The sequence below is a fragment of the Scardinius erythrophthalmus genome (assembly GCF_964197995.2).
Source record: "Scardinius erythrophthalmus genome assembly, chromosome: 9".
In the NCBI taxonomy this organism is placed as follows: domain Eukaryota; kingdom Metazoa; phylum Chordata; class Actinopteri; order Cypriniformes; family Leuciscidae; genus Scardinius; species Scardinius erythrophthalmus.
The window spans coordinates 13,351,255-13,365,256 of record NC_138229.1 but is presented as its reverse complement, the minus strand read 5'-3'; the positions used below and the strand labels follow the sequence as shown (position 1 = coordinate 13,365,256).

The 14,002-nt window shown below is 36.2% G+C and overlaps 2 protein-coding genes and 1 long non-coding RNA gene across 5 annotated transcripts; 2 read left to right on the top strand and 1 right to left on the bottom strand.

Moving 5' to 3' along the window:
- The first annotated feature begins 1,620 nt into the window (after positions 1–1,620).
- ltb4r2b (leukotriene B4 receptor 2b) lies at positions 1,621–5,257 on the top strand. 3 transcript variants are annotated; one of them, XM_081373726.1, is made up of 6 exons: positions 1,621–1,908; positions 2,011–2,141; positions 3,031–3,628; positions 4,332–4,532; positions 4,627–4,667; positions 4,745–5,257. In XM_081373726.1, the coding sequence occupies exons 2-6, from the start codon at positions 2,104–2,106 to the stop codon at positions 4,947–4,949; spliced, it is 1,083 nt and encodes a 360-aa protein (XP_081229852.1). In that variant the 5' UTR covers positions 1,621–1,908; positions 2,011–2,103; the 3' UTR covers positions 4,950–5,257. The 3 variants fall into 3 exon arrangements, with proteins under 3 accessions (XP_081229852.1, XP_081229853.1, XP_081229854.1); XM_081373727.1 differs by lacking the exon at positions 2,011–2,141 and having other exon boundaries at positions 1,638–1,908; positions 4,745–5,120; XM_081373728.1 differs by lacking the exon at positions 1,621–1,908 and having other exon boundaries at positions 2,021–2,082; positions 4,745–5,120.
- A 210-nt stretch (positions 5,258–5,467) lies between these two features.
- Positions 5,468–9,176, bottom strand: LOC308695549. Its single transcript, XR_014030718.1, has 7 exons — positions 8,808–9,176; positions 8,447–8,467; positions 8,227–8,270; positions 8,012–8,064; positions 6,021–6,041; positions 5,810–5,850; positions 5,468–5,715 (listed from the first exon to the last, which is right to left on the bottom strand). It is a non-coding gene; the product is annotated as an uncharacterized lncRNA (long non-coding RNA).
- Positions 9,177–9,549: 373 nt separating this feature from the next.
- Positions 9,550–12,710, top strand: sdr39u1 (short chain dehydrogenase/reductase family 39U, member 1). Its single transcript, XM_081373724.1, has 6 exons — positions 9,550–9,713; positions 10,209–10,315; positions 10,808–10,890; positions 10,989–11,110; positions 11,372–11,524; positions 11,995–12,710. Exons 1-6 carry the CDS (start codon positions 9,698–9,700, stop codon positions 12,420–12,422), a joined length of 909 nt encoding a protein of 302 aa, XP_081229850.1. The 5' UTR covers positions 9,550–9,697; the 3' UTR covers positions 12,423–12,710.
- The last annotated feature ends 1,292 nt before the right edge of the window (positions 12,711–14,002 follow it).

The window sequence follows — 14,002 nt, the reverse complement described above, 5'->3', positions numbered from 1 at the left end:
TGTTGCTTGATAAGTTGATGTACAGAGGCATCTGGCTGGGATTCATCAGTACTGGAATTACATTCCCATTAATTTAGTGATGGGAACAACCATAATTCTGGGAGAGAATAGAGCATATAAAGCCTTTTTTGAAATGGGATCCTATGGTCTTAAGCACAGGGCTTGATTGTGAGGTGCCCCATTTCATCTAGTTATATAAATATCAGAGTTATGCATGAGCTTCTCATCAGCAGCAATCTGTGCTGGCTTCAACTATATATACCATCCACCACTAGACCAAAAGCATTTTTATGGGAGAATGTTGCCATCATGTGGACAACAAAGATAGCTATTATGTTTAGTTCCCACACAGCCTCCAATCACGTCACAATGACATATATGCAAATTTGAGTAACTGTAAACTTCATGCAAAGCAATGATTAAGCTGCTCACTTCGGTGCTCCATTGAACCCATGAGAGTTTGGAGAAGCTTATGTTACTCATGGGAAACAGGTCACTGAATAATAACCCAGAGGTCAGAAATAAGGAAGTGTATTTTCTCGCTAAGCCCCCCCCCTCCCCCCTTCTCTCTCTCTCTCTCTCTCTCTCTCTCTCTCTCTCTCTCTCTCTCTTACACACACACACACATTTCTCACACGTATTAGTAGTTTCCCGTTTGGGGAATGCAGTGCCATATTTTCAATAACAGTCACTGAATACCTCATGCAGTGAGTGTGTGTGAAAAACCAATTCCCTATTCACTGACATCCTTTTTCTCGTAAAAAAAATCATTTTGGGTTCCCCAAAGATAGCAAATCATCCAACCATCCAATCCAATTTCCTGATGGACAAAATCAAGTCCTGGCCAAAAAAAATTCTTGTTCGAGAAACTGTTTCACTTTTTTCACAATATTGAAGTTGTAACTTCTGTTTTATGTTGACTTTAAAAGTGTAAAGAATGTTCTTCATTGAACTATAATGCCAAAACTTTTATTTTTAAGGGTGTAGAGAGTTGCCAGTTTTTACCAAGTGCTAAAAGTGCTATGGCACACATTTTCTTGAGTTCTTCTCTGCTCTTCTATTTAATACTCTTCTGAGTAATAATACCTTGCTAATAAGTATGGCTTCAAAAGACATTTGAATATAGAAGATGAGTTGTATGAACCACTTTTATGATACTTTTATGCTTCTTCGTCTTCTTTTTTTCGGAGCTCAACATCACCTTTCTCTAGTGATTTTCATTAGAATGAGTGGCCATTCTTCAAAATGTCTCCTTTTGTGTTCCACAGAAGAAAGAAAGACAGTGTGAAACATGACGGTGAGTACTTGATGCCAATATTCATATTTGGTGAATATTGGGTGGGTTGTGGATTTTAAATCAAGATATTTATGTGTCAGGAAAAAAGTGGTAAATTACTAGAAAAGTCAAAGCAGGTTAGAGCAGGTAGAAGAAACATGCCAATGCATGTAAGTGTGTGATACACCTCATTCACTCCTTTCCACATTCTTCTGGAATGCTGTAGCCTGCAGGTTAGAACTTTGTACTTTCATTTAAAAAAAAAAAAAAAAAAAAAAAAGACATGGAAATTGGTGTGTTGAAACATAGGGAGGAGAAAGGGGATGGTGGGGAGGAGTAAATTTGAACACGATATGTCAGAAGACTGGCAGTTTAGTAACTGAAAGAAGCAGTAGGGCATTAATAAGTATAAGTGTGCTTGATTATTAAATAGCTTATTTAAAATTTGATAGAGTGAGATCACTGAAAAACAATATAAACCTAAGAAATTTAGAATAATATGTGAAAGTTTATCTGAGAGACAGGGGAAAGAAATAGAGAGACCAACTCGGAGACCACACAACCTAACCAGGTCCATCTGGTCACTTCAGGGAAAATACATTTCAGCCATTCGGATCTAATCAAGTGTATTGGTGAGTTACAAGAAACCCTATTTGATTTTCAAAGTGGAAATACATTAGTCTTATTACTCATAATCTGCCTGTATTTTTCCATCTCCATCTTTGTCCTTTCAGGCCACTTTCTGTTGACGCAACTCTGTCCAATTTCTCAATTTCACTCATCTTTGCCGTTCTGAGGTCAACAACGTGCGTAATCAGAACCGACTGATGACATTGCCGACTGGACAATCGTATCTTCTTACACTGTAGGGATTACAATACTGAATAGGTTCACCACAGTTCAATTTGTGAATATCCTCCCTATGCTATTTCTTTAAATGCCTTGCTTTACCTGTGTTCTTTTAACTTGACTTTAAATGAGGTATTCTTTTCTTGACAATTGCTGTAAAAAAAAAAAAAAAATGAAATTAGTACTTTTAGATAGTAGAAGAGAACTTCTGGGATGAGGGTGAGGACGTGATCCTCTGATCAGATAATACAGCATGAGTGGTTTTAGTTGAGCGCGAGATCACAGCAAGTTTTAGCACGTTGTTTCCATGCATGTTTTTTTCATTGCTGGCAGATTACTGGCTGAATTTCAATAATTACATGGTTGCTGAGAGCCCATCCTTGATGCTGTCTCATACTTTATTTGCCCGCTGAAGCAAACATTATTAAAGAAAAGAATCCTCAATAATTCGTAATCTGAATTAGATAACATGGTCAAATATAATTGTTTTTAACCCCACCTGATCACGTGCTAATAATAATTTCAGGTTAGTCTAGAAAATAAATGTACAATGTTAAGTTTAGTATTTTTTTCAAATATTTTTCGAGATAAGTGAAGTACGTTACAATAGGCTATCAAAATGCCATGCTTGAGTTGCTTGTCATTTCTTATTAATTATTTGTGAAATTTACAAGCAAATTGAAAGTATTTTGAAAGTAAATCCTACACCATTATAAAAAATTATAACAGCTGACAAATCATACATAAATAAATAATAGATATAGTTTGCTTACCTGTTGTCAGGATAGTCCGTTGACTGGTTTTACAGGGATTTTAAACAATTTTAAAAAACATTTTAGCAGGGTTATATGGTTATGAAACAATTTTCAGCTTCAAATTATAACATTGCTTTCTGATTCCATCAGTTCTTCTGACGCCTTCCTCATGGGATCAGAAAATGGGAACACCTCCATGGATAACACAACAACAAACGATCCTGAGGGTGAGAGCATTGTGGGTAACGATATTTCTGTTACCTTTGGGGCCCTCATCCTCAGCATCGTCTTCCTCCTGGGTGTTCCTGGAAACCTCTTCATTATCTGGAGCATCCTGGCACGTTCCCGCAAACACTCCGTCACTACCCTGTTCATCCTCAACCTGGCGTGTGCAGACGGTTGTCTGATGTGTCTGACGCTTTTCTTTATAATTTACCTAGCCAAGCAGAAGTGGATATTTGGAGGTGCCATGTGCAAGCTGCTTTTCTACTTGTGCAATACAAACATGTACGCTTCTATTATGATCATTACGCTGATGAGTCTACACAGACTAGTGGCAGTGGTGTGGCCCAAATACTTGTCTGCTTGTTCTCGTAGACGGATGGTATTACTTGCGCTCGGGGGCCTGTGGATTGTTGTATTTCTTTTGGCACTTCCTGCTTTAATATTCAGAGAAGAAACAACAAAGAATGACCATGGAAAGAAACGCATAATATGTGCAACTCATCACCAAAATAATACACAATATGTGAGTGGTTTCTCTTTGCTCCACTGATGCTTGAATACTTGATTATGATTGGTCTATCCATCGTCCATTGCAATGCTGTATATAGCCTATCAAACTGCTTAGTATTGTATTTCATATCTTTCATATCACGCTGCAGACTCGCTCTCGTTTCATATAAACCAGTGATTCTCAACCAATGGGCCCAGGGCTTCTAACTTCTAACAGGGCTCTAGGATTAATTCATAATATTTAAATAAAGTTAAATTAAACTGAATTAAAATAATAATAAAATTTCTTATTTCATTGTGAAATTTTATTATTATTGTTAAGAACTTTTGTTTTATTAAAGAATATACAGTTCTAGAAACTTCTGAATATATTTACATATATTTGAAAACAAGCTGGTTTATCATAAATGTATACCAGAGAAATGATTGTAATTTATGATGAGCCTTTGAACATTTTGTTGGACAATTGGGGGCCTTCCAGTCAAAAAGGTTGAGATCCACCGATATAAATACAACTGGTGCAATCTTTTATTTAAGTTATCAATCATATTGAAACTTACCTCAGAAAACTTCAGTATTTAATATTACTGTACTATATACGGTAGAATTAATATAATATAAACTACTCCGGGTGATCCATGTTTATTTTTCGATAATGATCTGCAGACTGTGCATTATCCTTACAAGATGTAATCCATAAATGTCATTATGAACAGGTGGTATTCCAGTACACACTTGAGACGGTGGTGGGCTTCCTGGTACCATATGTGATCATAGTCAGCAGTTATGTGTGTATCCTTCGCCGCCTCAGACAGACCAAGTTCAAGAGAAGGATACAATGTGAAAATCTTATTCAAGCCATCATTGTGACATTCTGCATTTTTTGGCTTCCTTACCACATTATTAATATAGTGCAAGTAAGTATTTTATTTAAATCTGTTAATCTTCTCAAATCCTAGGAATTATATTGTAAAAAGTGTATGAATGAATTATCATTTGTCTTCTGCTCAGGTGGTGGCAGCACTTATACCAAAGGGAGGAACCAAAAAAACGTAAGTGGTGTACTAAAGATTTTAAAGTACAGATATTTCATCAAAAGTCAACCACCACCTTCTCTGTCTATCCCCAGATTGGATAAAATCTGGCAGGACAGCCGTGCGGTTACATCAGCTCTGGCTTTTATCAGTAGTTGTGCCAATCCTATCCTCTACGCCTTTGCTGGACGCTCCTACATCAAAGCTGATGGCCTGGCATTCATGGCCCGACTCTTTGAGGGCACAGTCCTGGACTATGGTGCCCGTAGAAGCCAGGCCAAAGAGGTTACCAGACTTTAAACCTCATGGAGTGGAGAACCATATAAAAGATTCTAGGACAGTACATTTTATTGATACTGTAGGGAGTAATCACCAGGACAAAATTCATAAAGCAGCCTTTTAAAATGTATATTTTTCCATTGATATAAATGAGCTAATTCACCTTCATATTAAATTACCTTTCAAGTTTGCAAGCAGTTTACATTGTTGCAATGCTGTTATACACGGGAACAATCCTGGTAAATCTGGAGTGGTTTTGTAGAAGTTAAAAAAAAAAAACTTGTATTCCCATGCAAATAATTAAGTCGCATAAAGAGTACTTATACCTCACACCAGTGTGTACGTTTACAGGAGTGGGATTATGAAATAACATGAGCATGAGAACATGCACTTTAGAATTATACTTTGTGCTTTCACATGTCGGTAGTGAACTCAACTGCAGAAAGCAAACTCTTCAGGACTTGTTTTGAATGGTCAAATATCTAAGACAAATAGTTTGAAACCCAATTTCATGCATTAAATTCACACCATGAATTAAGCCAGATATAAATGAGAATTTATTGAAGCGGTTTCAAGTCTTTACATCACTGACATTATATATTACGGTCACCTTTAAAAATAACAAGACAGCATGTAACTCAAATAAAAGAACAAATCTACAAGTCACAATTAAATATTCTTATGTTAGGTAGCATAGAATTGTTTTTGTCTCTAGCAGGCCTATGTAAAGAGAAATTAAACCTCAATCAACTCCATAGTAGAAAGCCAGGTCACATGAAGTAAATACCTAAACAAAGAAAAAACAAAATACAGACTTAAAATAAAAAGATCTCACTGTTCTTTAAGGATGCACTTAATGTCAGAATGAAAGAAAAACCTACCTTATTGAACACCTCCCTGCTTACACTATAAGTTGAGGTTCCTGCAGAATATTAGGTATGATGTTAGAGCATTCAGACTTAGATTTGTTTTCTCCAAGGAGCACTTTTTCAGAGCATGTCAATAAATCACTGAATTTCATAAACACGGACGCATGCAGTTCATCAACTTTGTGCAACACATTAGCATGAGAAACATGAGATTTGGACTCACCGTTTCCATAAAGGCGGGTCCCTGTAAAATAAACAAATGATCGCACATTAGAATGTATTCTGAGGGAAACCATGACATCTCACAGCTTTATTCCGCAGCTTTAACCAGTCAGTGCAGTAGGTTTGTAATCATTAGATTCAGGTGAAACACGGACTGCAAGATCATCATGTCTAGTTTGAGAAGCTGCGCACTTGGTTCAGGCAAAAAACAAAAAAACAAACATTTTTTAGAGCGAGAGAGAGTTTCCAACCAAGTTTCTACAGAGAGAGAGAGAAAAAAAAAAAGCTTTTGGTTGTGGCACCCCCACAAATTATGAACTTGTTCCTAGTTGAAGGATTGGACTCCGAAGCCACTGCCGCTACAATGTATATCGAATGAGTGATTTAAAAGTAAGGTATTAAATCAATATTTATCCTTCTACATATAAACTGATTTTAATATGTCGGTTTCAAGCTTATGAGATTATACTTAGTCATATAATTACCTGTTTGTTTACTGGATTGTGCCCTCTCCATATTTTGGAGAGAGGCATACGTTTTAAACAATTTAATCTTCTAGCTGGCCAAAACATCCGAGGTAACTTCTTCCCGTCACTTACATGACCAATTCTTAAAGCATTTCCTTTTCTATATTCAATCACTAGAGTGTTTGTACCTCTAACTGTGAGAAGAACATGTCATTAGTATGTTTTGGGTAAGTATCCTGTTAGAGCCAGGGCTCAACCAATTTCAGCGATGTATCCGTGTAGGTATTCTTTGTTACAGATCAGTATTGGTGAGGTGAACAACTGGCACCCTGGGGAGATATGACTGGTTCTTGACAAACTGGCACCTAGAAAACCTAGGAAGGTCACCTAGTACCTAAAACCAGGGTCCTGGTATCATCCACACATGGACTGATAGGCAGAAGCACATCTCCAATTAGACGGCTATTTCCTAAGTTTATCCATTTCTTAGCCAATCAGAACCATTCAACCTGCAGTAATGACGTAGTTTAGAGACTTGTATAAGGTATTATTGTTGTGAAAATGTGAATGTATGGGAGAGTGGCCTACAAAGTCCTTGTGAGCGTAGAAGCGGACTTCTGCTGATAACACTGCAAACTATTCTTCAGTAAAATTCTTCAATTGACTGCACTTCTGACTCCGGGTCTTCATTCATTATATCTAATCCTTGGTTCTTTGACTGTAAATTCCCCAGAGAAAACTCAAATTCAGGCAGTCCGACATGTGACTTGTATAAAATACCTTTGATTAATTTATGTTGTATGAATTGCCAGCAGACATAGTATGACGCATTTAAAACCATAGTTGTAGGCATAAAAGGGAATTGTTATGGTGTGCTATAATTGTATTTTACTTATTAATAATATCATTACTAATTGGCATGAAATATTGTTACATGGTTCAGTACTGCACAATGCTGATAGTTCAGTTAAAAGGTAACTTGCCACCCTTAACATGGCTGCAGTTACGCACCAAATTTGTGGATCACGTGGTAAACGACATACAGCCTTCGTAGGCGAAAGATAGGAAAGTGGATTTCTGCAAGTTGTCAGAATAAACTGGCTCCGCAAGCATGAGAGTTGTAATAGAGAAGTCACCTATATCAATTTTTGCATTATCACTGCATGATAGCGAAACAAAAATTGCACATTTTGTTTGCAACACAGAGCATCTTTGGATAGAAACATGGCTCTGCTACATTAAACTCATGTCCTAAAATATCTTGAAACCTTTGTATGTGACCGTGTTATGACACGGCTGGGTTAATTTACCAATCACTGGAAAAATTTAGATTTTTCTTGGTGATTGTTTTGTAAGTGCCGTAACAGCGCATGAGCGTACACGTGTGCAGGATGGCTATTGTTATTAATTGGCTGCAAACATGTGAATGTCATACTATATCTACTTTCATACGGATAAATATCCCCACCCCCAATTATGTAGATTTTTCTTATTCTGTTTGATTGTAAAATTTAAAATTTCTCACTTTTTTCCTCAGGCAGGGGCTCAGGGTTTGTGGGTCGCGAGCTGAAACGTTCGCTGAAAAGCAAAGGCAAAGAAAATCACAATCATATCCAGACACAGGTCCAGAAAAAAACATGGCATGAATATTATGCAACTCACATTGAAGACTATATTGACATCTCAGAATGATCTTTAAAGATGCATTTACTCAAATGTCAGAATGAAAGAAAAACCTACCTTTTTGAACACCTCCCTCCTTACATTTTTAGAAGTTGAGGTTCCTGCAGAATATTAGGTATGATGTTAGAGCATTCAGACTAAAGTGAGATTCGTTTTCACCAAGGAGCACTTTTTCAGAGCATGTCAATAAAATCACTGAATTTCATAAACACGGACGCATGCAGTTCATCAACTTTGTGCAACACATTAGCATGAGAAACATGAGATTTGCACTCACCATTTCCATAAAGGAGGGTCCCTGTAAAATAAACAAGTGATCGCACATTAGAATTTGTATTCTGAGGGAAACCATAACATCTCATAGCTTTATTCCGCAGCTTTAACCAGTCAGTGCAGTAGGTTTGTAATCATTAGATTCAGGTGAAACACGGACTGCAAAATCATCATGTCTAGGTTGAGAAGCTGCGCACTTGGTTCAGGCAAAAAAAACGTTACAGCCGGGTTTAACATGCGGCGTCTGTATGTAGTTAAAGCAGATGCACCTGCTAATTCAGCAACCAACAAAACTTGTCATTGAAAACACGTGACTTATCGGCTTTCAGCATTGCTCTAAAATATGAATCAAAGGATAAACTCACAGAATACGCTCCAATGGATCCATTACACCGGTATGGTTATGAAAACGCATCCTTTTGACCTGTAGTTACGTATATTTTCTAAAACGGTAAGAGCATGTAGACCGAGAACTATCCACTTTTCGTCTAAAGCTAAAAATAAATAAAATATATATGTCATATATAAAAAAACAACAACATAAACAGCAACAAAACTGGTGCTAAGGTATTAATACAACTAAAATGGAATTCAAAACAAATATTTCGATGACTGCACACAATCGTTACAACACCATTGAGAATTACAAGCAGAAAGGATGTTACTATGGCATGAGGCCGAATTTATCTCCTAACCAACCACGTGTTTACAGAAAAAAAAGCGCTTCCGGTTGCGGTCGACACCCCACCTCCATTAATTATAAACTGGATTAATATTAATATCAGAGTAATATCATTAAATTCAGGCGGCCCAACATGATGTGACTTATGTATTGAAAAGCGTTGATTAATTTTTATGTTATAGGAATTATCAGCAGACATAGTATGATGCATTTAAAACAGAAGTTGTGGGCATCATTGAAAATGCACGATAATTCCAAAGATTAGTTTTACTAAAAGGGAATTATTATTATTATTATTATTATTATTATTTATAATAACATATTTTAAATATCATATTACATATTGGTATGGAATATCATTGTTGCATAGTTAAGTACAATGTTGACAGTTTTCAGTTAAAGGAAGGTAATCCGTCCTTATCAACATGGCTGCAGTTACGCTCCAATTCGTGTGGATCACGTGGTACATACGACCTTCGTAGGCATTTAGGCACAGCAGTAGCAGGCAGAAAGATGTGAAAGAAGTGGATTTCTGCAAGTTGACAGGATAAACGGACCTACTTTACAAGCATAATGAGAGTTGTAATAGGTATATCACATTTATCATTTTTTTCGTTATCCGTGCATGATAGCGTAACAAAAATAGCTCATTGTGTGTGCTGATTTGTAACACTGAGAGCTATTTTTGATAGAAACATTAAAACTTATTCATGTATTAAAATATCCTGGAACCTTCTTTGATTGTATGTGATTGTGTTATTATGATATGGCTAGGTTCATTTATCAGTCACTGGATAAAATGAGAGTTGATTTTTCGTAAGGTGATGTGTTTCGTAAGTGCTGTAACAGCGCATGCGCGTGTACACGTGCGCGAGATGGCTATTATTATTATTGGGCTGCAAATGTCAAATGCTATATATATATATATATATATATATATATATATATATATATATATATATATATATATATATATATATATAAAATCTTATTTCATACGGATAAATGGTTGTACCTTATATTCTCTATTTGATTGTAAAATGTATAAAGCTTTAGTTTTCTCACTTTTTTCCACTCTCATCAGGCGGAGGCTCAGGGTTTGTGGGTCGTGAGCTGATACGTTTGCTTAAAACCAAAGGCCATGAAATCACAATCATATCCAGGCAGCCTGGTCCAGGAAAAATAACATGGGTATGATGTAACTTACATTAAAGACTATATTGATATGCATCAAAGTCCACCTTTACTTATGATTTTTGGTATCTGTAAATATGTCAGTGGTGAATATATATATATTTACAAGCCAAAGTAATACCAGACATGCTATATTATTTAGTATCATAGAAATAATAATGAATTTCCTTGTAAGGCCTGGCTCAGTTCAGAGTTTTTCATTAAATTTGTGATGCGTAAATACCTCTTAAATGTAAATGTTGATGATGAGGCCACTTTTACCTATGTCAGGGGTGCAAAACTCAGTTACTGAAGGGCCACAGCCCTGCAGAGTTTAGCTTCAACCCTAATTAAATGCAACTGATCCAGCTAATCAAGTCCTTCAGGATTATTTGAAAACTTCAGGTATGTGTGTTGGAGCAGGGATGGAACTAAACACTGCATGTCTGTGGCCCTCCAGGAAATGAGTTTTGGACCCCTGAGTCCCTGACCTATGTTTACTTATCACAGGCTGATGTAGAATCAGGGGGCCTCCCGCCATGTGAGGGCGCTGTGAATCTAGCAGGGGAGAATATTATGAACCCTATGAGATGGTGAGGACTTTTTTCCCCCTCACTGTATATAAATAATCATCTTCCCTTTAATGTGGTTTTGTTAATATTATTTTTAATATTTTGTTTTTACACTCTAGGTGGAATGAACATTACAAAAAGGATCTGTTCTCCAGCCGAATAAACACAACCAGAATTCTTGCCCAAGCTATTGCTGCATCACCTACTCCACCACATTCATGGGTGCTTGTTACAGGAGTAGGTAAATAAGTGGTGGTGTTTTAGCAAGACAAAAATAGACATAGATTTTTTAGACAAAAATATTACTTTTTTTAATCAAATTATACAGAATAATCTCATTCACTTCTCTGTTCATCTATATTCTTATACTGATTTGATCATTTAAAGGATAAAAAGTCAGAATAATGTTGTTGTTGTTTTCTATAGTTATTTTTAATTGTGAATGAATTGTAATTTTATAAAGTAGACTTTTTTTGCAGTTTTTCTCTGATTTTGTCTTCAGCGTGTTATAAACCTAGTCTTCAAACCCAGTACACTGAAGAGAGCAACTGGACACCATTTGACTTCCTGTCTCGCCTGGTGAAAGAGTGGGAGGGGGCAGGACAACTTCCTGAAAACTGTGCTAAGAAAACAAGACAAGTGATCATCAGACCAGGTGAATCTAAACAAATGTCTCATTCATTACAAATACCTTTATGCAACAAGGATGCATTAGATTTATTAAAAGTGAATGTAAAGACATTCATAACATAAAAAGTTTTCTATTTAAAATAAATGCAGTTCTTTTGAAGTTTCTATCCATTAAATAATTCTGAATATATCATGGTTTCCACAAAAATATTAAGCAGCTCGACTGTTTTCAGCAAATCAGCATATTAGAATGATTTCTGAAGGGTCATGTGACACTGAAGACTGGAGTAAAATTCAGCTTCACCATCATACATTTGAAAATGTGTCAAAATAGAGCACAGTTGTTTTTAATAGTAATATTTTTTACAATATTACTGTTTTGACAGTATTTTTGCTGAAATAAATGCAGCCTTGGCAAGCATCAAAAACAAGTCTTTCTGAATCTTAACTTCTGAATGGTAGTGTAATTATGTTGTTTCTTCCACTCACTTTCAGGTGCAGTGTTAGGGCGTGACGGTGGCGCCATGAAACAGATGATGATTCCCTTTTGGCTTGGCCTTGGTGGGACTCTTGGCTCGGGACGTCAGCCCTTCCCTTGGATCCATGTTTCAGACCTGGCTGGCATCATTGCCCATACCTTGGAGCCCCATGAAGGACCACCATCCACAGAGCCAGATGTATTTAACGGAGTTGCGCCTGCATTGAATACAAATTCTGAATTCACTAAAGAGTTGGGCAGTGCTCTAAAAAGACCTACCATCTTCCCTGTGCCTGGCTTTTTCTTGGATGTCGTCCTCGGTTCTGAAAGAGCTGTTATCCTCACACAAGGCCAGAAAGTAGTGCCCAAGAGAACTCTTGAATCAGGCTTTGAGTTTCAATACCCAGATCTTACTTCTGCTATAAAAGAAATTGTTGGATCTTAGTGATCAGTTGAAACAGAGAAGAGACATGAAGAGATTCTTTTATGCATACTAGTGCAGTTATAAGATACATTTTTTGAATTGAATTATGCATATACAAAATAAAGCTTGCTTGTACAAAAATGACAAATGCATTTAAATAATTTGATTTAATGTAGATACTCTGAGAGAAACAATGGTTTAACTTTCTTTTGATTGTCTGTCCCTCGTAAGAGCAAGTTAAATTTGTCTGTGTGTACAAAATGAGCACTGCATTTGTAAATAAATGTCTACATGAAATGTTTTGAGTCCAGCTGTGGTATCTCTGAGTATATTCCATCATTAGATGATAATAGCAGATGTTATGTCTCTCATGACTTTATGTGGCTATATTTGATCTGTCTGATCCATAAGGTCGTCCTCTAGATGGAACATTTACATATTTTTCTTCAAAAACTACCATTGGAACAAAAGCGCATCAACAAAAAAATCTGTGTATGGACACAATTCACATAGACCAGCTTTTTAATCTTAGGTTCACTAAGGAATTTATCATGTTACTGCTTCCTATAAAACTAAAAATACAACCAATAGTAATAATAAAAACTTGTTAACCTCAAGATGAATTATGTTGAGATACAGCACAAAAGTAAAACTTTGTGGAACTGATAGTGGAAAGTTTAGGTACCTTGACTATCCAAAATTGCACATATATGAAAATTCTCATTAAATATTTTTGAGAAGTTGACATTTCTAGTGTTGTATCTTGGTATACTCCATGCAAAACTATTTTAAACAGCATTTCATTCTTAAATTAAGCATGCAGCAATTTAAAATAAAGACTAGCAAAGGCAAAAATTGCGAAATTTTAAATATACAACTTCCCTTATCCAATAATGTTTTTATTCAGTGCCACGAGAACAAGAGCTATTACAGCAGTCAAATTATTTACAATTGCAGCCTGAAAAAAAAAAAAAAAATCAGTTGCGTTTATTTTAATGCTTTTAAAACATTACATGAATTACATTACATATGTTTAATGTAATGGTTCCAAAAGGTTTATGAATAATCTTAAATATGTAAAATGTAAGAAATCTGGTTTGTGTAAATGTTATTTTCCTGATAAAATACACAATTACATTATGTAGTACTTTTTACATTCCAAAAATATATATGAAAAAGGTCTAAGGATACGTCATGCCTCAACTACCCAATCACTGCGAAGCAATTTACATAAACACCACCTTGAACGTTCTACCGAGTTTCGTGTACTATATTATAACAAACTAAATTACAGTTATCTGGGAAAATGAGTAACTGGAATGTTTTATAACTTTACGTTTCATAAATGTTTTACTTCCTATTACCTAAATGACTCACCATCTATGTAAAGTATTGTCCAGTAGCGAGCTTATAAAGCGTCTCGCATTCTACGTCATGACTCAGAGCGGAAGGAAGCTCACTGTAGAGGTTACATACTGAGTGCTCGTCACTCGTCCAATCACCTCGGGGAAGGTCTGAGACAAGAGCCAATCGCTGTCCTCGCAGGACATCATCTGAATGGATGAGCGAGCGCACAGAAAACACGGGTCACCGCGCGGTGT

Coding starts and splice junctions, on each gene's coding strand:
- ltb4r2b (XM_081373726.1), top strand. CDS start 2,104: ATGACATTGCCGACTGGACAATCGTATCTTCTTACACT. Junction 4,533..4,626: donor ACATTATTAATATAGTGCAA/GTAAGTATTTTA, acceptor TCTTCTGCTCAG/GTGGTGGCAGCACTTATACC. Junction 4,668..4,744: donor AAGGGAGGAACCAAAAAAAC/GTAAGTGGTGTA, acceptor GTCTATCCCCAG/ATTGGATAAAATCTGGCAGG.
- sdr39u1 (XM_081373724.1), top strand. Junction 10,316..10,807: donor GTCCAGGAAAAATAACATGG/GTATGATGTAAC, acceptor TACTTATCACAG/GCTGATGTAGAATCAGGGGG. Junction 11,525..11,994: donor ACAAGTGATCATCAGACCAG/GTGAATCTAAAC, acceptor ACTCACTTTCAG/GTGCAGTGTTAGGGCGTGAC.